Source organism: Hyperolius riggenbachi, chromosome 12 (assembly GCF_040937935.1).
Source record: "Hyperolius riggenbachi isolate aHypRig1 chromosome 12, aHypRig1.pri, whole genome shotgun sequence".
In the NCBI taxonomy this organism is placed as follows: domain Eukaryota; kingdom Metazoa; phylum Chordata; class Amphibia; order Anura; family Hyperoliidae; genus Hyperolius; species Hyperolius riggenbachi.
Genome location: NC_090657.1, coordinates 53,851,660 through 53,874,547, shown reverse-complemented (window position 1 = coordinate 53,874,547; position 22,888 = coordinate 53,851,660). Strand labels below are relative to the sequence as shown.

At 48.7% G+C, this 22,888-nt stretch overlaps 1 protein-coding gene across 1 annotated transcript in view; it reads left to right on the top strand.

Moving 5' to 3' along the window:
• The window catches only part of LOC137541636 (medium-chain acyl-CoA ligase ACSF2, mitochondrial-like), a 132,506-nt gene that overhangs the window by 43,470 nt on the left and 66,148 nt on the right, over positions 1–22,888 (top strand). Inside the window, exons 7-8 of the mRNA XM_068263039.1 lie at positions 3,773–3,871; positions 3,945–4,093. Of these exons, the coding sequence (XP_068119140.1) occupies positions 3,773–3,871; positions 3,945–4,093 (248 nt within the window). The remainder of the gene's footprint in view (positions 1–3,772; positions 3,872–3,944; positions 4,094–22,888) is intronic.

Sequence of the window (22,888 nt, the reverse complement as noted above, 5' to 3'; positions counted from 1 at the left end):
ATGTCACTGACTGTCCTCTAAGGAGCTCACAATCTAATCCTACCATAGTCATAGTCTAATGTCCTGCCATATTATTATTATTATTATGTATTTACCGTATATAGCACTGACATCTTCTGCAGCACTTTACATATCACAGTCATGTCACTGACTGTCCTCAGAGGAGCTCACAATCTAATCCCTACCATAATCATAGTGTAATGTCCTACTGTATGATTAATATGCATTTATATAGCACTGACATCTTCTGCAGCACTTGGAGTACATAGTCATGTCACTGCCTGTCCTCAGAGGAGCTCACAATCTAATCCGAAGCAGGTGGTGCCGGCATATGGCGCTCAGCACCAAAACTAGGCGCCCCCTAGCAATAATGTTATACTGTGCAGGACGCATAGGCCTCATTCACATTACACGTGTTGCTGTCCGTATTTCAGCAACATGTGCAGGAGGCAGACACACGCGCATCAGAAGTGTATAGACTGCACTGTCTGATGTTCACACTGCATGCATTGCGTTAACGCATGCTGCACGCATTTTTTAGCAAAATGCGCGGTTGACCCATTCACTACAGTGAATGATATCAGCCACGCAATGCATACAAACGCAGATGGCGAGCGATCGTACGCGTTGCTTTCCGATCGCACGGCCATCTGCGAGTGACTTTGTGAACAAGGCCTAAGGGTAATTCGGGGCTCCAACAATTGCAGTGGAGAGATAGTATTTTACACTGCTGGGTATTTGAGCTATTTGTTATTAAGCTCACCCTGCGCCCAGCTCATGTCACTGCATATTCTCAGAGGAATTCATAGTCTAATTCTACCATAATCCCAGCCTTAAAGTATTCCTGACCTGGCCCCTCCACCCCCAATACTTTTAATATTGTTTTATTACTGGTGCTGTGACTAGCACACAGCACCATCCTCCCCCTCCAGCACCCCCTGTGGCCCCTGTTCTGCTGTCAAATATGGGTGGGGAGGAAGTGGCAGCTCTTTCTCCTCTCTGCTTGTCTTTAGCCCCGCCCCCTCCACTCACTGCTATAGTTCCACATTTGATTTATTGCACACAGCGAGCAGGGGAACTGCGCCCCTGCGCTCCTGCGTGCTGTGTGCAGTGAATCAAATGTGGAACTATAATGGTGAGTGGAGGTGGCTGAATTATGGACGGGCAGAGCGGAGGAAGAACTGCCACTTCCTCCCTGCCCATATTCGACATTCTGCTCAGTTGAAAATTATGACTGAGCAAAACGGGGGCTGCAGGGAGAAGACTAGTAATAAAACACCAGTAAAAGTTTATGTGGGGGACCGAGTCGGGGGTACTGTGCCTAGAGTGAGGGGAACCAACTACCGGTAACTTATTTGTGTATTTTTGGGATGTGGGAGAAAACCAAAGTGCCTCCTTTCTCTCAGTTTGCCAACTAAAGGGAGAGTGTTTCAGGCTGTCTGGGGGGAGCATTACACGCTGCTTGTCTTCCCCTTCCCTCTCATGGGACTTGTCCTTCCCCTTTCCCTGTCTGTAGGATACTGTGTACAGCTTTACATACAGTTAAAGGGGAACTGAAGTAAGAGGTATACGGAGGCTGCCATATTTATTTCCTTTTAATCAATACCAGTTGCCTGGCAGCCCTGCTGGTCTATTTCTCTGCAGTAGTATCTGAATAACACCAGAAACAAGCATGCAGCTAGTCTTGTCAGATCTGAATTTAAAGTCTGAAACGCCTGATCTGCTGCATGCTTGTTCAGGGGATAGTATTAGAGGCAGAGGATCCGCAGGGCTGCCAGGCAACTGGTATTGCTTAAAAGGAAATAAACATGGCAGCCTCCATATACCTCTCTCTTCAGTTCCTCTTTAAGATGACCATATATTATTCAATTTGCCAAAAGATTGACCATCAGATAGATCCCTAGTGATCAAATCTGAGGGATGTATTGCCTGCCCACACACTACAGAAATATTTACAGTAGATTTCAGCATGAAATCTATTGGAAATCATCCCAGTGCCACTGTTCTGGAAAGGCCCCCAAAACTGATTTCTGGAAAGGCCCCCAAGGCCCGGGAGTTGGGCGGCGGCTGATCAAGGGGCGGCTGGACATGCAAGAGAAATTGCTGCATATGGAAGAAGAGGCAGCAAATGGAATACAAAGGGTGCAAATAAGGAGCAACACATGGAAATAGGGAGCTGCTGCCCCATGGATCTGTATAGAACTGAAGGAGACTGCTGTGCATGAATGTTAGACATGGAAGAGGGGGCTGCACAATGAATGAAGGGGGGGGGGGGATGCTGCTGCAAGAAAGTTGGCCTAGTGCAGGAAAAAGTATAAATCTGGCCTTGCTGTCCACCACCTTCCCTATGTAATGTCTGCTCAATAAACGTGTTCTGATATTTTCTCTAGAGGTGAGTACTGCTAATCATCTTATGATATTCTGGAAACAATGCAACTGACTACACTGGTGTCATATCCACCTGATCTACTACGAACCAGCTGGCAACCATGACAGCAAGCGGTGATCTTAGGTTTATGCAGGTGGTCTGGTCAGAGCAGGATCATCCACCAGGCAACCGAGGCAGCTGCCTGGGGCCTAGTGGGTGTCAAGGGGCCCACCTATATCTCAACCAGGGCAGATTTACCATAAGGCACTGTAAGCACGTGCCTATAGGTTCCTGATGATGGAAAGGCGGCTCACTCCCCTCCCCAAGAGCCTCGCTCTGTACTTCCCTATACAGAGTCCTGCCTGATGAGTGTGAATAAGCGGTTACTCACCCTGATTTGGAACATTCCACTGACATCTCCCTTCAGTCAGGAGCACCTCTAGCTACTTAATATTGAGGTTCTTCTAGCTACCTAATAGTCAGGGGCACCTCTTGCTACGTAATATTGAGGGTACTTCTGGCTAGCTAATACTAAGGGGCAGCTGTAGCTACCTGTGATGGGCAAGGGAAGTAAGGGAGAAGTGACAGCAGGGAGAGCCAGCACACTTGCTGTTCAGCGGGGGTTTGTAGGCTCATGGAGGGAGGAGTCTAGGGTGCCAGCCAGGACTTCTGTGCTTATAGGCTCCTGTGATGTAAATCCGGACCTGATCATTGGTGATAGTTTTGGGTGAAAATCCAGCATGTGTACCCCCAATGTGGGAGGTCTCTTCTCCTTACAGTTGTCAAGCCATAGAATCCTTGGACAATGCTACAGAGGGGGGGTTATATTATCTGCTTATCCTTCTCTTTCCATGAAACAGTACTGGCAGGATACCTTTCTCTGTTAATAATTATTAGCTGATGCCTTATATGTGATCTGACAGAAATAAAGTACACACACCCAATTCTAAACAAACTGAATAACCTTGCATGCGAGGAATGGGATGAAAGCTAAAACATAACTTTTAATTAATATATTGAAAAGTACTCGAGAGGACACTGAGAAGTAGTGCTGCCAACATACAAAAACATGAATAGTGAAGCAGTATGGAGGAAAGAGTGTGGGGAGGTGTGTAGTCCAGAGGAGTCCCAAGACTTCCTACGGATACAGCCTTTTTTAGGCGCTCCAAGCTCTGCACCTTGGCTACCCAGACACGGCTTTATTTGATCTGAGGAAGCGGACTGTGCTCCGCAAAATGCGTTATAGTTTTTGTGTCTGATTATTACAATTTCTTTCTTATATTGGCGTTGCCCCTTCTTCTTAGAGGTAAGTTATTTTATGTTTATTACATCCATGATTATTTTTTGGGGCACCTGATCTCAACAAAAGCATTGTTTCTTATTTTGATTACGTTTCTTCTTCAGGGAACAACAGGAAGTCCCAAGGGAGCCACTCTGAGCCATCACAACATTGTAAATAACGCCATTTTATCAGGAAATAGAGCGGGCTTTCACTGTGAGAAGGTGAGTATTGCAACAAAGCATCTAAATGGTGTTAGAAACCCAGATGTAAAGTGTTTCTCTGTTGCTTCCCTAGGGAACCCGGCTTGGTGTTTTTGTGCCACTGTACCATTGTCTGGGATCTGTGCTTGGAAGCCTTATGATGGCGGTTTTTGGCATACCTATCGTCTTATGCTCTCCATCCTTTGAAGCGAGAGCTGTTCTGGAGGCCCTTTCAAAGGAGAAGTATGCTCACATCCTTAGTACTTCCACCTGTGTCACTGCATGCTCTAAATATATGAGTTTGGGAATCAAATTCCTTTTTGTATTTATGAACCCAGTAGTTCAAACTTCGTAACATGAAAGATCTTCTCAGGAACAGCATATACTTCGGTATCTTCAAACACTTGACTCTTTTGGGTAATGCGCTGCGTGAGCAGTCTGAGGACCAGTTGCTTCTGGTACAAGTTTTTAGATGAGGAACCAGGAAGTTTGATTAATCCACATTAATAATGGCTGGTGGGGAGGGGGGGGGGGGGGTAATTATATCTGTAAGTTCTATACACCATCATTCCTGCTCCACTGTTCAATTCCATTCCTCCTTCTTCTTCTTGAGTCTTTTGTGACTGTTCTTCTTCTCTCTGCTCCTCCCCACAACCATTACGCAGAGGGGAGGGGCAGAGGGCAGAGCAGAGTGGGTGATTGGAGGAGGAGTAGGTAGACAGAAGGTGAAGCATGTAAGTATAGTGCAGCTCTGCTTATGCACCTCAATTGTGTGACATTTTAATGTTAAAAATAAATATGCCTCCAGGTAGTCTCTACCGCGTCCTGTTTGTCCAATGTGATCGATGGAATTCTATGTCCTCCATTTTCAAATTGGCCCATTTGAACTCTAGGAAAACATTACTTTGCACATCAGTTGTCCTTTCAGTTATAACCAACAGCAACTAATATAGTGGAAAACAGCCCTAAGGCTTCCAGATCCGACTAGATAAAGTCGGAACTGGAAGGAATTGTTGTAAGAAGGAAATGGTGGGCTTCTGAGAGAAGCTAATGGCGAGATGAGTATGTAATATTAATTAGTTTGCAGGTATATCATTTGTTTATTTTAAATACTTTTACTCGGTGCAGGTTTCCTTTAAGGTCCTAATAGCCAAGTAAGTCCGCACTTTGGTGGTTGTTATAAAGATCCAGTATGCAGATTCTCCTTCAAATCAGATATGGTGCCTTTTAAAGGAAACCTATGGGGGAAATAAACTGATGATTTAAACAATCTATCCTTCTGACTTTTTTTTTTTTTTAGACTACCACAAGCTGAAAAAAGAATGTTTAACGTTGTACTTTCTCCTATGTCTGATACAGTCTTTCAGTGTCCCAGAAGCAAAAATATATAAATTATTGACCTTTTGTCATCTTTTTCCATGCTCTTAGAAGCTGTTCTCTGCCAGGAAAGAGTTTTATGGCTGTAATTCCTTATCAGTGAGAGTTAAAGAGAACATAAGATGACCTTCAAAGGAAAATGTACACATACCTGGGGCTTCCTCCAGCCCCCTGCCGGCTGATCAGTCCCTCGGCATCCTGCTCCACTAAGGGTCCTGGTTAGCGAGTCAATCTGTGCCAGGGGTAGAGTCAGGCATGAACGCGGGTGGACAACGTCCACCTGCTTTTTTCAGAGGGTGGACGTCGTCCACCATAGCATGTACAGTGGAGGGAGAGAACGCAGGGAAGGGGGAGGTTGGGCACAGCGGCGGAGAAGGGGAAACCTCTCCCCTCCCCCTTTCCTCACCTTGGGGCTCCCCCTTCCTCACTCTCCCCTCCACAACTAAAATTTGCAGTGGCTGGCAGCGGGTGGGACTTACCTCTTCCTCGTTCCAAGCGCCGGGAAGTTCTGCATGCCGCTGCTCTGGTCTAGACCAGACCAAACTAGTGGCAGTGGAGTGCCCCCTCTCGCGCCGGAACAAGGAAGAGGTAAGTCCTGCCAACTGCCCGCACATTTTAGTTCTGGAGGGGAGAGTGAGGAAGGGGAGCCCCAAGGTGAGGGAAGGGCGGGATATCTCCCCCCTTCTCTGCCACTGTGCTATTCTGGGGACATCTATAAGGTCTATAAATGTCTCCAGAATAGGTAGTCAGGAGTTCATGTGTCCCCCAACAGGAGGGGAGGCAGTGCAGGAGGGGAGCATTGGGCACAGCGGCAGAGAAGGGGGGACATCTCCCCCTTCCCTCACCTTGGGGCTCCCCTTCCTCATTCTCCCCTCCAGAACTAAAATGTGCGGGCGGCTGGCAGGACTTACCTCTTCCTTGTTCCGGCGCCCATGGGACACCTATAGACCTGGCTACCTATGGGACATATACACCTGGCCACCTATTCTTTGGACATCTATACACCTGGCTACCTATGGGACATATATACACCTGGCCACCTTTTCTGGGGACGGTATACACCTGGCTACCTATTCTGGGGACGGTATACACCTGGCTACCTATTCTGGGGACAACTATACTCATGGCTACTTATACTTGGGACACCTATAGACGTGGCTACCTATGCTGGGGGTACCTATTTTGCGGGAACTGCTGTCAGATGATCTGCATTTTTGGGGAACCGCTGTTAACAGATTAAGTGTATTTTTGGGAACAGCTGCCAGATTATGTGTATGTTAGGGGAACGGCTGCTGCCAGATTACGCGTATTTTGGGGAACTGCTGCCAGATTGTGGATGTTAGGGGGACCACTGCTGCCAGATTACATGTACATTGAGTGTTACGTGTATTTTGGGTGATCTGCTGCCAGGTTTCGCGTATTTTGGGGAACTGCTTCCAGATTATGTGTATGTTTGGGGAACTGCTGCTGCCAAATTGTCTATTTTGGGGGAACCCCTGCCATATTATCTGTATTTTGGAGGATCTTCTGCCAGATTACGTGTCTTTTTGGTGAAATGCTGTCAGAATACATCTATTTTTGGGGGATACACTACGGCTCAGGCGCAGTCCGACTGTGCGTGCTCCTTCGTCGCGCTCCTGCGGGTGGAAGCATCCTGCGGCAGGAGCACAATAGGGCACCGGGGTGCGTATGCGCACAATGCTCCAACTCGCTTACTTACCAGGACACAGTGGCAGAGCCGGCCTTTGGGGGTGGCAAGTGGGGCAATCGCCCCAGGCCCCGCACCCTCTGCAGCGGTGGGGAGAGCGGGCATAGTAGTTAAAACTCACGTGTCTTTCTCCGATCCTCACAGCTACCATCTATTTCCTCTCCCAGCATCTGTGTGTATTGGTAACAGCGCCCCCTATGATGACGTGACCGCATGTCACCACAAGGGGAGCTGTTACCAATACACAGATGCTGGGAGAGGAAATAGTGGATCTGAGGAAGACACGTGAGTTTTGACTACTAGAGATGGGAAGTTCGGATCTTTTCAATGATCCGGATGATTCGAATCGGATCATTGAAAAGATCCGGATCTTTGAACCGAATCTCGGATCATTTTACTACGGAAGCATTCGGGGGTGAAATGACTAGCAGGACAGGAGAAGGGGAGGGGGGTGGACACACAGAGAAGGGGAGAAGATGGACAGAGGGCAGGGAGTGGACAGAGAAGGGAGGAGGGACGAGCAGAGAGCAGAAATGTTTGTTTCTCCCATCGTCCTCCAGGACGGCTGCTGTTGAGACATTGTATGTCTCCGGCGAAACTGGAAACACCTGAAATAAATTAAAAATGTAAATGACCTCTGAGCCCATAAAGGAACTCCTCCCTCCCCCTGACTTCAGTTTTTTGTTGTTTCCCATGCGGGCTGGACACCTGGATAGATAGGGAGTTTGTTATTTTGATCTAATACAGGATTTGGCCTGGGGCACCTGTATTTTAGATAGGTAGGTTGCCTCATGGCGGTTGGGGTCGGTAACGGGATGTTCCGATCTTCTCAGGAAATGCTGGGGTAGGTTACCTTGTTTCCTGTGGCTCTGAGGTAGGAGAAGCCGCCATGGCCGCCTTCTCTAGCGTCCGGGGAGCGTGCAGCCGGGGGTGGATCTGGCCGGAGCAAGTCTCGCGCTGTGAGACTGAGAGCAGGGCGTCATTTCCACTTCCGGAACTGGTGGAGGGCAGGGGGCGGCGCCTAAAACCAGGAAATGCGGCTATACAAGCCGCACTTCAGCGCACGAGAGACGCCGTTCTGCTGCACAATGGAGAGGGTGCAGACCTCCAGCAGTGCAGAGGAGAATACCCCGGCGGCCATTCCAAGTGAAAAGAGCGCAAGTCCGCGGGTATGTAAGGAAGATTAGCTTCCTATCTTCTCCCCATTCTTCCAGAAACTGTCAGTTCTCTAAAAAGCGCTGTTTGTGTCTTTGTGTTTTCTCCACAGAAAGCGGCTGCAAAACAAAAGATTAGATGCAGAGTGTGTAATGCCAGGTTACAAGATGGAGCTACTAAGAATATATGTAGAGATTGTTATTTAGAATCTAAGCAGCCTCCGGGTCCTGGGGGGGAGGGACCCCAGGCAGCAAAAGCTTTATTAGACTTAATGAATACAGTTAAGGAAGAAATTTCTAACACATTTACTGCCTTCAGATCTGCCTTGTCTGTTAATCAGGATCAGAGCCAGAGTTTGGGGCAGGGTTCCCGGTCCTCACCAGCCACCTCAGAAACGGGGCAGGAGGTAGGACTAGTTGGGCAGCCTTCAATAACCCAGGAGCCTCGCATTCAGGTGTCGGATGATTCAGGGGAGGAAGGGGCAGTGTATTCAGATACTTCAGAAAAATCGAAATCTTTAACATCGTCCCGTTATCTGTTCTCAGCAGAGGACACAAATGAATTATTAAAGGCGGTTTATGACTCGGAGCAATTAAAGTCAGATTTGCCGACCACATCTGTTAGAGATGACATTTACAAGGGGTTAATTGCAATGAAGGTCTTTCCCATACACGATTCAATCAAAGAACTCATAAGATCCCAGTGGAAGGATCCGGAGAAAAGGTTTTTTGTTCCGAGGTCTTTTAAAAGGAGATTCCCCTTTAAAGAGGAAGAGGAGTCTCCTTGGACTAAATGTCCGAAATTGGATGCTGCTTTGGCGCAGTATTCTAAAAACTCTGATTTATCCTTTGAGGATGCTGGATCTCTAAAAGATCCCATGGATAGAAAGGCGGACGCATTGTTAAAACGCGCGTGGGACGCAGTATCCTTTTCCTTCAAGCCAGCAATTGCTTCAATCTGCTTGGCAAGGAATTTGGTAAGATGGATAGAGGGGTTGCAGAATCATCTAATTGCGGGAACTCCGCATGAGAAGATTCTCGAGTCCTTGCCAGTTATCTCCAAGTCGGTTGCGTTCCTGGCGGACGCAGCCTCAGAAAACGTAAGGGCCTCAGCAAAAGCAGCAGCGCTTGTCAACTCCTCCAGACGAGCAGTTTGGTTAAACGCCTGGGAAGGAGATTCAGCTTCAAAACATAACTTGTGTTCTATGGAGTTCCAGGGCGAATTGTTGTTTGGGAAGGACCTTGATTCAGTTTTAGAAAGATCCTCAGATAGGAATAAAAAGTTTCCGGATAGAAGGAAAAAAATTCCGAAAAAACCCTTTGTCAATAAAAGATCCCAGTCACGGGCGGAAGCCACAACAAGGGGAGGTTTTCAGTCCAAAAGATGGACATATAATGCAAGTAGGGGAAGAGGTTCATTTCTGTTTAACAGACCCCAGAACCCTCCCAATAAACAGTCAAAGTGACTATCAGGCTGTGGGGGGGAGGCTGAGTTTCTTTCTCCCGGCTTGGAAGAAGATAACCAAAAGTCCGTTCATTTTGGATTTGATTCAGTCAGGCTACAGAATCGAGTTCAGTTCAGTTCCCCCTCGCAGCAAATTAGTAACAGGAGTCCCAAGGGACCCTCGGAAAGCGCAAGCTCTAAGGGATTCAGTAATCTCATTACTAGAGGAAAAAGGTAATCGAAAGAGTGCCTCTCCAGGAACATTTTCAGGGGTTTTATTCAAAGGTGTTCCTTGTTCTCAAACCCTCGGGGAAGTTCAGGATGATTCTGAACCTAAAAATGTTGAACCCTTACATTGTGGAAAAGAAATTCCGCATGGAAAGCATTGCCTCTGTCAGAAATTCAATGATTCCGTATGGTACAGATCGGAGAGTCAATTTGCCATTATCAGTATCGTGCTTTGCCGTTCGGGATTACATCCGCCCCGAGAGTCTTCACAAAAGTGATTGCAGAGGTAAGTGCTTTCCTACATCTCCACAATGTAAGGGTTCTACCCTACTTGGACGATTTCCTGTTTCTTGCAGAAACAGAGGAAATTTTAAAGAAGCAGCTAGATTTTTCAATACAATGCTTAAAAAATCTAGGCTGGATCATAAGCAAAGAAAAGTCCAATTTGATTCCAACCCAAACGCTAGTATTTCTGGGATTGTTATGGAACACAGAGACTCAGAAGGTGCTCCTGCCCGAAGACAAGATCGCCAAGTTAGTACAGAGGGTGCAAATGTTCACAGGGGAAGAGAGTGTGTCATTACGAGTCGTAATGTCTTTACTAGGACAGATGTCCTCAACCTTCCCAGCAGTAGAGTGGGCCCAGGCTCATTCGAGAGTCACTCAGGCATGGTTTCTGTCTGTTTGGGACAGAAATCAGGAGTCTTTAGACAGTCTGGTACAGCTACCAGACCAGGTGCGAACGTCTCTCCAGTGGTGGACTCGCCGAGAGCATCTGTCTCAGGGGAGACGTTGGTTTCAGACGGCCCCAATCAAAGTGTATACGGATGCCAGTCTAACAGGTTGGGGAGCTCATTGCTCAACCTTTCAGGTCCAGGGTTATTGGGGTCAGTTTTGCGGAGAGCATTGAAACGGGCATGGAATCTGGATAGAGGAGATCTCTTGGCCACTCGTGGTGGGAGGTCCGGTGTGGAGGGGGGGGGACATATGCGGCTCGTGACCAGCTACGGCACCCATTGGGAAGGCTTGCGGGAATTGCTGTCTACTTTCTGGCCAATTCTGACGGCTTCGGATGAGATAGCAAAAGTGGTGGGCCCTCGCCCACTCCTCACCGCAAAAAGAGCACCCAATTTAAAGGACAAACTAGTCCGTAGTGAATTTAGTGCCAACACCGATACATGGCTACAGAGAAGTGTACCCAATGGGTCACATAAATGTGGTAGGTGTAAACTTTGCCCGTTTATTGAACGAACTGGTGTGTTTGAAAATAGCACTGGCGATGTAGAATATGATATACGATCATTTATTAATTGCAACACGACACGTGTCGTCTATATGATACAATGCCCGTGCAGGTTAAAATACATCGGTAAAACAAAAAGGGCCATGAAAGAACGGGTGTTGGAACATATGGGTAAAATTAGAGGAGGTAAAGCCATAGGAGGTATTTATGATCATTATAGAGAATGCCATGGTAATGAATTAACTGGAACTTTAGTTAAGGGTATATATAGACTTAAGGTGTCCACTAGGAGAGGGGACTTTGATGAATTACTGTATTGTAAGGAAGCATCATGGATCTTCAAGTTAAAGACCGTGGCACTAGTGTTGGGCGAACAGTGTTCGCCACTGTTCGGGTTCTGCAGAACATCACCCTGTTCGGGTGATGTTCGAGTTCGGCCGAACACCTGACGGTGCTCGGCCAAACCGTTCGGCCATATGGCCGAACTAAGAGCGCATGGCCGAACGTTCCCCGAACGTTCGGCTAGCGCTGTGATTGGCCGAACGGGTCACGTGGTTCGGACCCGAACGCGCTCTGATTGGCCGAACTGTCACGTGGTTCGGGTAAATAAATACCCGAACCACGTCATATCTCCGCCATTTGTCTGTGGGTTTAGCTTTGGGTAGGCAGGCAGGGTAGTTCGCGCTCCAGCCACGCTAGCCAGGGTCCCCCCCAGTCATTGTGTGTCACTGCTGGGAACAGTAGTACACCGCTCGTTCAGCCACACTATATAGCATTCTGTGTACTGTTCTGTGTCTGCTGGGAACAGTGGTACACCGCTCGTTCAGCCACACTATATAGCATTCTGTGTACTGTTCTGTGTCTGCTGGGAACAGTGGTACACCGCTCGTTCAGCCACACTATATAGCATTCTGTGTACTGTTCTGTGTCTGCTGGGAACAGTAGTACACCGCTCGTTCAGCCACACTATATAGCATTCTGTGTACTGTTCTGTGTCTGCTGGGAACAGTAGTACACCGCTCGTTCAGCCACACTATATAGCATTCTGTGTACTGTTCTGTGTCTGCTGGGAACAGTAGTACACCGCTCGTTCAGCCACACTATATAGCATTCTGTGTACTGTTCTGTGTCTGCTGGGAATAGTGGTACACCGCTCGTTCAGCCACACTATATAGCATTCTGTGTACTGTTCTGTGTCTGCTGGGAACAGTAGTACACCGCTCGTTCAGCCACACTATATAGCATTCTGTGTACTGTTCTGTGTCTGCTGGGAACAGTAGTACACCGCTCGTTCAGCCACACTATATAGCATTCTGTGTACTGTTCTGTGTCTGCTGGGAACAGTAGTACACCGCTCGTTCAGCCACACTATATAGCATTCTGTGTACTGTTCTGTGTCTGCTGGGAACAGTAGTACACCGCTCGTTCAGCCACACTATATAGCATTCTGTGTACTGTTCTGTGTCTGCTGGGAATAGTGGTACACCGCTCGTTCAGCCACACTATATAGCATTCTGTGTACTGTTCTGTGTCTGCTGGGAACAGTAGTACACCGCTCGTTCAGCCACACTATATAGCATTCTGTGTACTGTTCTGTGTCTGCTGGGAACAGTAGTACACCGCTCGTTCAGCCACACTATATAGCATTCTGTGTACTGTTCTGTGTCTGCTGGGAATAGTGGTACACCGCTCGTTCAGCCACACTATATAGCATTCTGTGTACTGTTCTGTGTCTGCTGGGAACAGTGGTACACCGCTTGTTCAGCCACACTATATAGCATTCTGTGTACTGTTCTGTGTCTGCTGGGAACAGTGGTACACCGCTCGTTCAGCCACACTATATAGCATTCTGTGTACTGTTCTGTGTCTGCTGGGAACAGTAGTACACCGCTCGTTCAGCCACACTATATAGCATTCTGTGTACTGTTCTGTGTCTGCTGGGAACAGTAGTACACCGCTCGTTCAGCCACACTATATAGCATTCTGTGTACTGTTCTGTGTCTGCTGGGAACAGTAGTACACCGCTCGTTCAGCCACACTATATAGCATTCTGTGTACTGTTCTGTGTCTGCTGGGAATAGTGGTACACCGCTCGTTCAGCCACACTATATAGCATTCTGTGTACTGTTCTGTGTCTGCTGGGAATAGTGGTACACCGCTCGTTCGCCACTGTATAGCATTGTGCTCTGTGTCGCTGCTGGGAATAGTGGTACACCGCTCACCCGTCACTGTATAGCATTGTGCTCTGTGTCGCTGCTGGGAATAGTGGTACACCGCTCACCCGTCACTGTATAGCATTGTGCTCTGTGTCGCTGCTGGGAATAGTGGTACTGTATAGCATTTCTGTACTGCCACTGTACTGCTGCCAGTCAGCGTGTACTGTAAGGATAAGTGAAATGAGGAAGAAATCCGGTGAAAGAGGGAGGGGCAAGGGAAGAGGTGTTTCCCCTGACGGTTCACGTACAGGCCACAGGGGAGCACCCAAGAAAACCCACTCAATACCGCCCATGTTGTCCAGGACAACAACCCTCACAAATCCAAAAGAACAGGACCAGATAATTACTTGGATGACCTCTCAAGCGTCCAGCAGTGGGTTAAGCAGCACCAGCACATCACGCACGAGGTCCGAGTCCTCAGCCAGTTACAAGGAGCCAGTGGGCACAAAGCTGACACAACCGGCAGCGACACCACGCACACAACTGCCAGATAACCAGTCCGATGAATTACCTCAGGACACAATGGGGTATTCGCAGGAGCTATTCCCAGCCCAACAAACTTCCACCTTTCAAAGGTCAATGGAGGAACAGCCAGAAATGTTGTGCCTGGATTCACAACCGTTAACTGTGGGAAATGCACCGCGCACTGAAATACAAGGCGAGTCCGAAGAGGACTCGGAAACCCAAATCCCAGAGCAATTTGGGCAGGAGGGGTTGCAATTGCAGGAGGTCGGCCGACAAGATCTGGAAGACGACGTTGGAGTGTGCTGCGCAGAGGTTGTTGTGGGGAGCTCTACTCCACGGCGGTGGCCCACAATGACATATGACGAGTTTGAGGAGATGGAAGAGGAGGGTATGGACAATGTGGACAGAGACCCAGATTTTGTTTGTGAACGAGAACATCGCCGTCGTAGCAGCAGCACAGATGAGTCTGTTGAAGAACACACTGCTGCACGAGTTCGCCTTGTGCCACAAGGTAGGCGGCGCGCAATTTCAGGCACCACAAGCGTGGAAGTTCAAGTGAGAGGCAAAAGAGGAGCAAACAGAAATCGCCAGCAAGGAGGCAGGTGCTCCAAAGTCTGGGCTTTCTTTGAAGACTGCACTGAGGATGTTACCATGGCGATTTGCAAGGTGTGCAAGACCCGCCTGAGCAGGGGGAAAAATATTAACAACCTCTCCACCACCAGCATGAGCCGTCACATGCTATCCAAACATCCCACTCTTTGGGCAAACGCGTCAGGACAGGGTACCAGAAACAACACTGCCTCCCTTGGGTTCACCAGACTCACCACCAGACCCGCCTCAGCAGCAGCAGTAGCCCAGCCATTGCGTGGTTCACAACATTCACAAACATCAGACGACGCTGACACTGTCACTTTCCGGAGTAGTGCTCTTGAGGTCTCCCAGTGTTCATCAAACACAACAACCAACAGCCCTTCCGTGTGCAGCGCTACGGTTCAGTTGTCTGTGTCGGAGATGTTTGAGCGCAAGAGGAAATTGCCAGCAAATGACCCCCGGGCCGTGGCAGTAACAGCCAGCATAGCCAAGCTTCTGGCCTGCGAAATGCTGCCATATCGATTGGTGGAGACAAACAGCTTCAAGGGCATGATGTCAGTGGCCATCCCACGTTACGTGGTTCCCAGCCGCTACCACTTTGCACGCTCTGCAGTGCCTGAGTTGCATGAGCACGTGGTCAGCAAAATAACCCGAAGCTTGAAGAATGCCGTTGCCTGCAAGGTTCACCTCACCACTGACACCTGGACGAGTGCGTTCGGCCAGGGTCGATACATCTCCCTTACCGCGCACTGGGTGAACCTTGTGGAGCCTGGCAGCGATTCCTCACCTGCTACGGCACGGGTGTTGCCCACGCCACAAACAGCTGCACCGCCGTCCCTCCCACTGGATAACAGCAGCACCTACCTCTCTGACTCCTTCTCCTCCAACGCATCTCAAAGCTGTACCTCATCCGGAAACGCTAACCCAGCAGCAGTAGGATCGTGGAAGCAGTGCAGCACAGCTGTTGGCATGCGTCAGCAAGCGTTGCTGAAGCTAATCTGCCTTGGGGATAAGCAGCACACAGGGGAGGAAATTTGGAGGGGAATAAAGGAACAGACGGATTTGTGGCTGGCACCGCTGGACCTGAAACCGGGCATGGTTGTGTGTGATAATGGGAGTAATCTCATTCGCGCTTTAAGGTTGGCTAAGCTGACACACATCCCTTGCCTGGCGCACGTGATGAACCTAGTAGTTCAGCGGTTCCTGAGGACATACCCAGGCGTGCCCGATCTGCTGTTGAAGGTGCGTCGAGTGTCCAAACATTGTAGAAATTCCAGTACTGCTTCGGGGGCACTCGCCAAGATGCAGGAGCGCTTCAATCTCCCCCACCATCGCTTGCTGTGTGATGTCCCTACGCGCTGGAATTCTACGCTGCACATGCTAGCCCGCTTTTGCGAGCAGAAGAGTGCAGTGGTCCAGTACATGACGGCGCAGTACCGAGGCGCATCCGGCCAGCTGCCAAGCTTCTGTGGATCCGATTGGGCCAACATGTTGGACCTCTGCCAAGTCCTCCAAAATTTTGAGCAATCCACGTTGCTTGTGAGCAGTGACAACTCTTCAGTCAGCATTACCATACCACTGCTGTGTTTACTGAAGAGGTCGATGTTAAAAATCAAGGAAACAGCTGTCATGATGCAACTGGGGGAATCTGAAGGAGAAAACGATCAGCGTGATGGTACCAACATCAGGCCATCCGCCTCAGGGAACGCTGGCCCCAGCAGCTATGACGAAGAAGAGGAGGAGGAACAGCTGGAGTTGGAGCAGGAATTTCATGCCACCACTGACGAGGGCCAGAGCGGTGCACGTTGGACTTCCACAATTCAACGCGAATGGTCAGCAGAAGCAGACCAGGAGGAAGGTGACGACTATGATGCATCACAACAACTATCACAACGCTCACAAGAGGATGATGAGGATTCTGGTAGGACTCTGGCACACATGGCTCAATTCATGCTAGACTGCATTGAACGTGACCCACGCATTGTGCGCATTCTGGACAACACCAATTACTGGGTTTATACCCTTCTGGATCCACGGTACAAACACAATGTTCCAAAACTGCTTGAAGAAAGAGTCAGACAGGTCAAAATGGAAGAATACCAGCAGGCCCTTGTGGAGACTTTAGAGAGGAGATTGACATCCTCCCCCTCCTCTAGCCAGTTGTACGCAGACAGACTGACTTCCGCAAACCCAGGACGACCAGGAGGGCAGCAAACAACGCAAGCCGCAGCTAGTACCCAAAAGGGAATGGTATCGGCAGTGTCCTTGGAGTGGGAAAATTTTCTGACACCCATGCAGCCGCAGCCCACTGAACAGCAAGCGTGCAGATCCACCTCCAACACCGATCGCCTGGAGAAGATGGTCAAGGACTACATGTCAGATGGCGTAGCTGTGTCGAACCATCCATCTGCACCCTTCAACTATTGGGTATCGAAGCTAGACACCTGGCACGAACTGGCAATGTACGCAATAGAGGTGCTGGCTTGCCCGGCAGCCAGCGTTATGTCGGAACGCTGTTTCAGTGCTGCCGGAGGCATCGTCACAGATCGGCGTATCCGCCTCTCTACAGAAAATGCAGACCGTCTGACTCAAATTAAAATGAATCAATCCTGGATTGGAAATGACTACGCAACACTCCAGGACCCCAACCAAGTAACATGACCAATGAACATCTGGGATGGTGTTGCGTTTCCGGGCCCTGTTTATTGAACCTCTCATCTGTATTACATTTATGACTGCATGGCGGCAAAAAGCATTGCTGCTATATCCGCACGCTTTTTGTCCACATGCAAGGCCTGGGTTGTTGTGTCTCACAAAGCGTGGCCTTCTCCTCCTGCGCCTGCTCCTGTTCCATCACGTCTGCTGCTGCTGGGTTAGCGTTGCCGCGTGGTCCCTGTTTATTGAACCACTTATCTTTATTACATTTATGACTGCATGGCGGTACAAAGCATGCTATCCGCACGCTTCTTGCCCTCATGCAAGGCCTGGGTTGTTGTGTCTCACAAAGCGTGGCCTTCTCCTCCTGCGCCTGCTCCTGTTCCATCACGTCTGCTGCTGCTGGGTTAGCGTTGCCGCGTGGTCCCTGTTTATTGAACCACTTATCTTTATTACATTTATGACTGCATGGCGGTACAAAGCATGCTATCCGCACGCTTCTTGCCCTCATGCAAGGCCTGGGTTGTTGTGTCTCACAAAGCGTGGCCTTCTCCTCCTGCGCCTCCTCCTGTTCCATCACGTCTGCTGCTGCTGGGTTAGCGTTGCCGCGTGGTCCCTGTTTATTGAACCACTTATCTTTATTACATTTATGACTGCATGGCGGTACAAAGCATGCTATCCGCACGCTTCTTGCCCTCATGCAAGGCCTGGGTTGTTGTGTCTCACAAAGCGTGGCCTTCTCCTCCTGCGCCTGCTCCTGTTCCATCACGTCTGCTGCTGCTGGGTTAGCGTTGCCGCGTGGTCCCTGTTTATTGAACCACTTATCTTTATTACATTTATGACTGCATGGCGGTACAAAGCATGCTATCCGCACGCTTCTTGCCCTCATGCAAGGCCTGGGTTGTTGTGTCTCACAAAGCGTGGCCTTCTCCTCCTGCGCCTCCTCCTGTTCCATCACGTCTGCTGCTGCTGGGTTAGCGTTGCCGCGTGGTCCCTGTTTATTGAACCACTTATCTTTATTACATTTATGACTGCATGGCGGTACAAAGCATGCTATCCGCACGCTTCTTGCCCTCATGCAAGGCCTGGGTTGTTGTGTCTCACAAAGCGTGGCCTTCTCCTCCTGCGCCTGCTCCTGTTCCATCACGTCTGCTGCTGCTGGGTTAGCGTTGCCGCGTGGTCCCTGTTTATTGAACCACTTATCTTTATTACATTTATGACTGCATGGCGGTACAAAGCATGCTATCCGCACGCTTCTTGCCCTCATGCAAGGCCGGGGTTGTTGTGTCTCACAAAGCGTGGCCTTCTCCTCCTGCGCCTCCTCCTGTTCCATCACGTCTGCTGCTGCTGGGTTAGCGTTGCCGCGTGGTCCCTGTTTATTGAACCACTTATCTTTATTACATTTATGACTGCATGGCGGTACAAAGCATGCTATCCGCACGCTTCTTGCCCTCATGCAAGGCCTGGGTTGTTGTGTCTCACAAAGCGTGGCCTTCTCCTCCTGCGCCTGCTCCTGTTCCATCACGTCTGCTGCTGCTGGGTTAGCGTTGCCGCGTGGTCCCTGTTTATTGAACCACTTATCTTTATTACATTTATGACTGCATGGCGGTACAAAGCCTGCTATCCGCACGCTTCTTGCCCTCATGCAAGGCCGGGGTTGTTGTGTCTCACAAAGCGTGGCCTTCTTCTCCTCCTGCGCCACCCTCCTCCTGTTCCATCACGTGTGCTGCTGCTGGGTTAGCGTTACCGGTCCCTTTTCCTGGAACCTCTTATATGTATTACATTTATGACTGCATGCCGACAAAAAACATGTTACCTGTGCAAAGAAAACAGACATTTCCCGCATTTAAAAGACAGTTTTCCCTTTGAAACTTTAAAATCGATTTTCTCAAAAACTATAAGCTCTTTTTGCTAATTTTTTTTTCCTCTTGTACCCACTCCCAAGGTGCACATACCCTGTAAATTTGGGGTATGTAGCATGCAAGGAGGCTTTACAAACCACAAAAGTTCGGGTCCCCATTGACTTCCATTATGTTCGGAGTTCGGGTCGAACACCCGAACATCGCGGCCATGTTCGGCCTGTTCGGCCCGAACCCGAACATCTAGATGTTCGCCCAACACTACGTGGCACCACTCGGTTTAAATGCAGAACTGGACTTAACCCCGTTTCTGCGGATCCGACGATATGATTGATCGATTGGGATATGTATGAACCCGCAATGAATGATGGGTGCCCTGTGAAATAGGTGCTTCCTACGTGTATATGCCTATATAAAGACTAACAAAGAAAGCAAAGGTGTTTTTTACCGACTCCTGTACCCTCACTGTGGACTATCCAACATAAACCCTGAAACAGATGGAATGTGGATCCCTGAATTATGTGGACCTTGAAAACCATACTGTACCACTCTTTGTGGTGTGGAGCTGTATTTATCCGATCGCTCTACGCTTATATGTCGTTTTTATGGCATTTAGCGGTCTCCCCTTCCATCACAATATAAAGCGATGATGCTACTACTCTTTTCCTGGGATCTAAGATGTTCACTTTGCGCAAGCGCCGATTTGTGATTGACACACTTCTGTATGGCTGACAACCCAGCTCATTGCACGTAGATTACAAAATATGCTGCAAGTGCGGGGAAAGGGTGGGCCTTTAGACTGTTTTTAAACCGTATAGTTGTATGTTGAAGCCACACCCTGATGAAGCATCACACATGACGCGAAATGTCGGTGGGCGGAGCCACGCAGTCTGAGCTTCCAGCCATGCTTCCGCGCTGATGAGTGTTTGGCGTCCCATGTACAGCTGGTCTTTCCCACCGCTTGCCTCCCCGGAGAAATACAGCTAACCGGTCTGTACCCTGAGTGAGGTGATCGAATTGGCGGGGAGAGCAGATGATAAAGACGGCTTTTATCCATCCAGGCCGCCCCATAAGCAGTATAACCAACTGCGTGGTATACACCGGAGAAGCTAAAAAGATGCCAGCAGCCATGGTTTGGTGAGACCCATCCTTTATATATTTCTCTCACGTGGACACATGAACTGCCACTATCCCAGTCAGCCCCAACTATACGATCACTGAAGTGGGGTGATGATTTGACTCCATTTACTGTGGCCATTGCCTGGAGTTCAACCGGATTATAATCTAAGGGGGGCCCCCAATCAGACAGTGTCTATGACACACAGAGCACCAGTATGCAAGCGCGGGATGCATGGAGTATGCATGTGTGAGATTTTCTATGTGCAATACTAATGTGGAACATGTATCATTCAATACTGTGTTGATGGCTAGATAGCTTTTGCATATGCAATTTTAATCAATGAATCACGAGTGCTCCTTTTATATGTGTACTAATGGAGATTCTCTACGTTCCCTTTTTTCTGACCAATAAATAAATTTTGATACTTGGTATATTAAGGTGGCTGGTAACCCCATTTGTTTCACATTTAGTTATTAATTGTCAGGAAATAAGGGACAGTTCTTCCAATTTCAAGGAGCTGATGGCAGTGAAACTGGGTCTGTTACGTCTCCAGGAGCAAGTAGTAGGAAAGGAAGTCCTGATTTACTCAGACAACATAGTGACGGTATCTTACCTGAGGAAACGGGGGTACCAGAGTGGAAAATTTACGGGAACTCTCGTTACAAATAATGTCCTGGGCAGAATCGAACCTCATATCTCTGGCAGCAGTCCACATTCAGGGGATCAAAAACAGGTGGGCAGATTCACTGAGCAGAGGCATGACTATGGAGGCAGAGTGGCAGCTCAATCAAGAAGTCTTTTTACAGATAGTACAGGAATGGGGGAGTCCGATAATAGATTTATTTGCGACCCCTCAAAATGCGAAAGTAAAGGACTTTTGTTCCCTGCACCCCACAGTTCCGGAAAATCGATTAGATGCCCTGATGGTAGATTGGCCTACGGGCCTCCTTTATGCATTTCCCCCATTTTATCTAATTCCCAGGGTGCTGAGGAAGATAGAATTATCGGATTGCAGGGTGATATTCATAGGTCCATGGTGGCCCAGGAGGTCCTGGTTCCCACGGATTCAGCAGCTAGCTATCAGGGGTCCTTGGCATTTAGGCAGCAGGGAGGACCTGTTATTCCAGGGGAGCCAACTACATCCCAATCCTCAAATGCTGAACCTCACGGCCTGGATTCTGAAGAAAGCATCCTAGAGGGGTGGGGATTTTCGAAGAGGGTAGTTTCCACGTTAGTTAAATGTAGGAAGCTTACAACGAGAAAAAAATACGAGAAAATTTGGAGAGCTTTTTTACTTTGGAAGGAAAAAAATGGGGTCAGAACGAATGACTTAAAGTTTATTTTGGAGTTTCTGCAGAGTGGAGTGGATCTGGGGTTAGCGGTTAGTTCCCTAAGAGTCCAAGTGTCTGCGTTATCAGTTTTTCTTAATAGACAGTTGTCAAGAAACAATTTTGTTAAGAATTTTCTTTCCTCAGTAGCTAGGTCTCAGCCTCTCCCTGAGAAATTAGTCCCACCTTGGGATTTGTCACTGGTTCTTGATTTCCTGACTTCGGAAAGATTTGAGCCTTTGACAGAGGTACCATTAAAATTTTTATCAATTAAAGTGGCTTTTTTGGTGGCAATCACGACAGCTAGGAGGATAAGTGACATCCAAGCCTTATCTATCAAAGATCCATACATGGTAGTGCATCCTGACAGGATAGTTTTTAGGCCAGATCCAGCATACTTACCCAAGGTGGCTTCGGCTTTCCATAGATCGCAAGAAATAATTCTGCCTTCCTTTTCTACAAGTCCTACTAATGACCGAGAAAGAAAGTGGAGCACTCTAGACGTTAGGAGAGCGATCTTAATATACCTCCAACGAACAGCGGAGTGGAGGAGGTCAAGTCATTTGTTAATCTCTTATGCAGGAACAGGTAGGGGCTTACAGGCATCAAAGGGCACCATTTCTAGATGGGTGAAAGAAGTTATTTCATTAGCTTACAAATTTTCAGATATCAGAGCCCCTTCCAGAATAACGGCTCACTCTACAAGGTCTTTGGCAGCGTCATGGGCAGAAAGGTCAGGGGCAACTCTAGAACAGATCTGCAGGGCGGCAACCTGGTCTTCACATACCACGTTCATCAAGCACTATCGCGTGGAGCTGCTGTCAAGCCAGGACCAAAGCTTTGGACGCAAAGTCTTACAGGCCATCATCCCTCCCTAAGGTAAACATTTCTCGCTGGTCTCAACAGCAGCCGTCCTGGAGGACGATGGGAGAAAGTCCCAGCTGCTTACCGGTAGCCGTGTTTCGGCGAGTCCTCCAGGACGGCTGCCTGAGTTCCCAACCCTATATGATGTATCTATGTGAATGTATATGTTGTGCTTATATGCATGGGTACTCGGTTTTGAACTGAAGTCAGGGGGAGGGAGGAGTTCCTTTATGGGCTCAGAGGTCATTTACATTTTTAATTTATTTCAGGTGTTTCCAGTTTCGCCGGAGACATACAATGTCTCAACAGCAGCCGTCCTGGAGGACTCGCCGAAACACGGCTACCGGTAAGCAGCTGGGACTTTGCACACAATACCCACATGCTGCAATCATATACTTTACATATATTTCACCTATATGTTCATCTGTACACTTTGAATGCAAACGTCGCACAGTGAAAGAAAGCATTCCCCAAAGCATTCCCAGAAGTAAAGTGCAGCTGTTTAGAGCGAGTGCAGGAGGATCATATTGCACTGCAATCACAGTGCCTGCAAAGTTACTGAGCTGTGCTGAGCCAAAAGCTTCCAATGTGTTCACTGTGCACAACTACGAACAGACAGCCTGTAATGAGCAGCACGTTATAGCCAGTATGTGTGCTCTACACATATCTGGCAGTGGCACCCATGTCCCCTCTCTCATCTACCTGTCCCTGGCTCCCCTCCAACAAAGCGATCCATCTCTGCTCTGCTTCCAGGACCCCGCTGCCCGCTGAGAGGGGGCGTGTTGC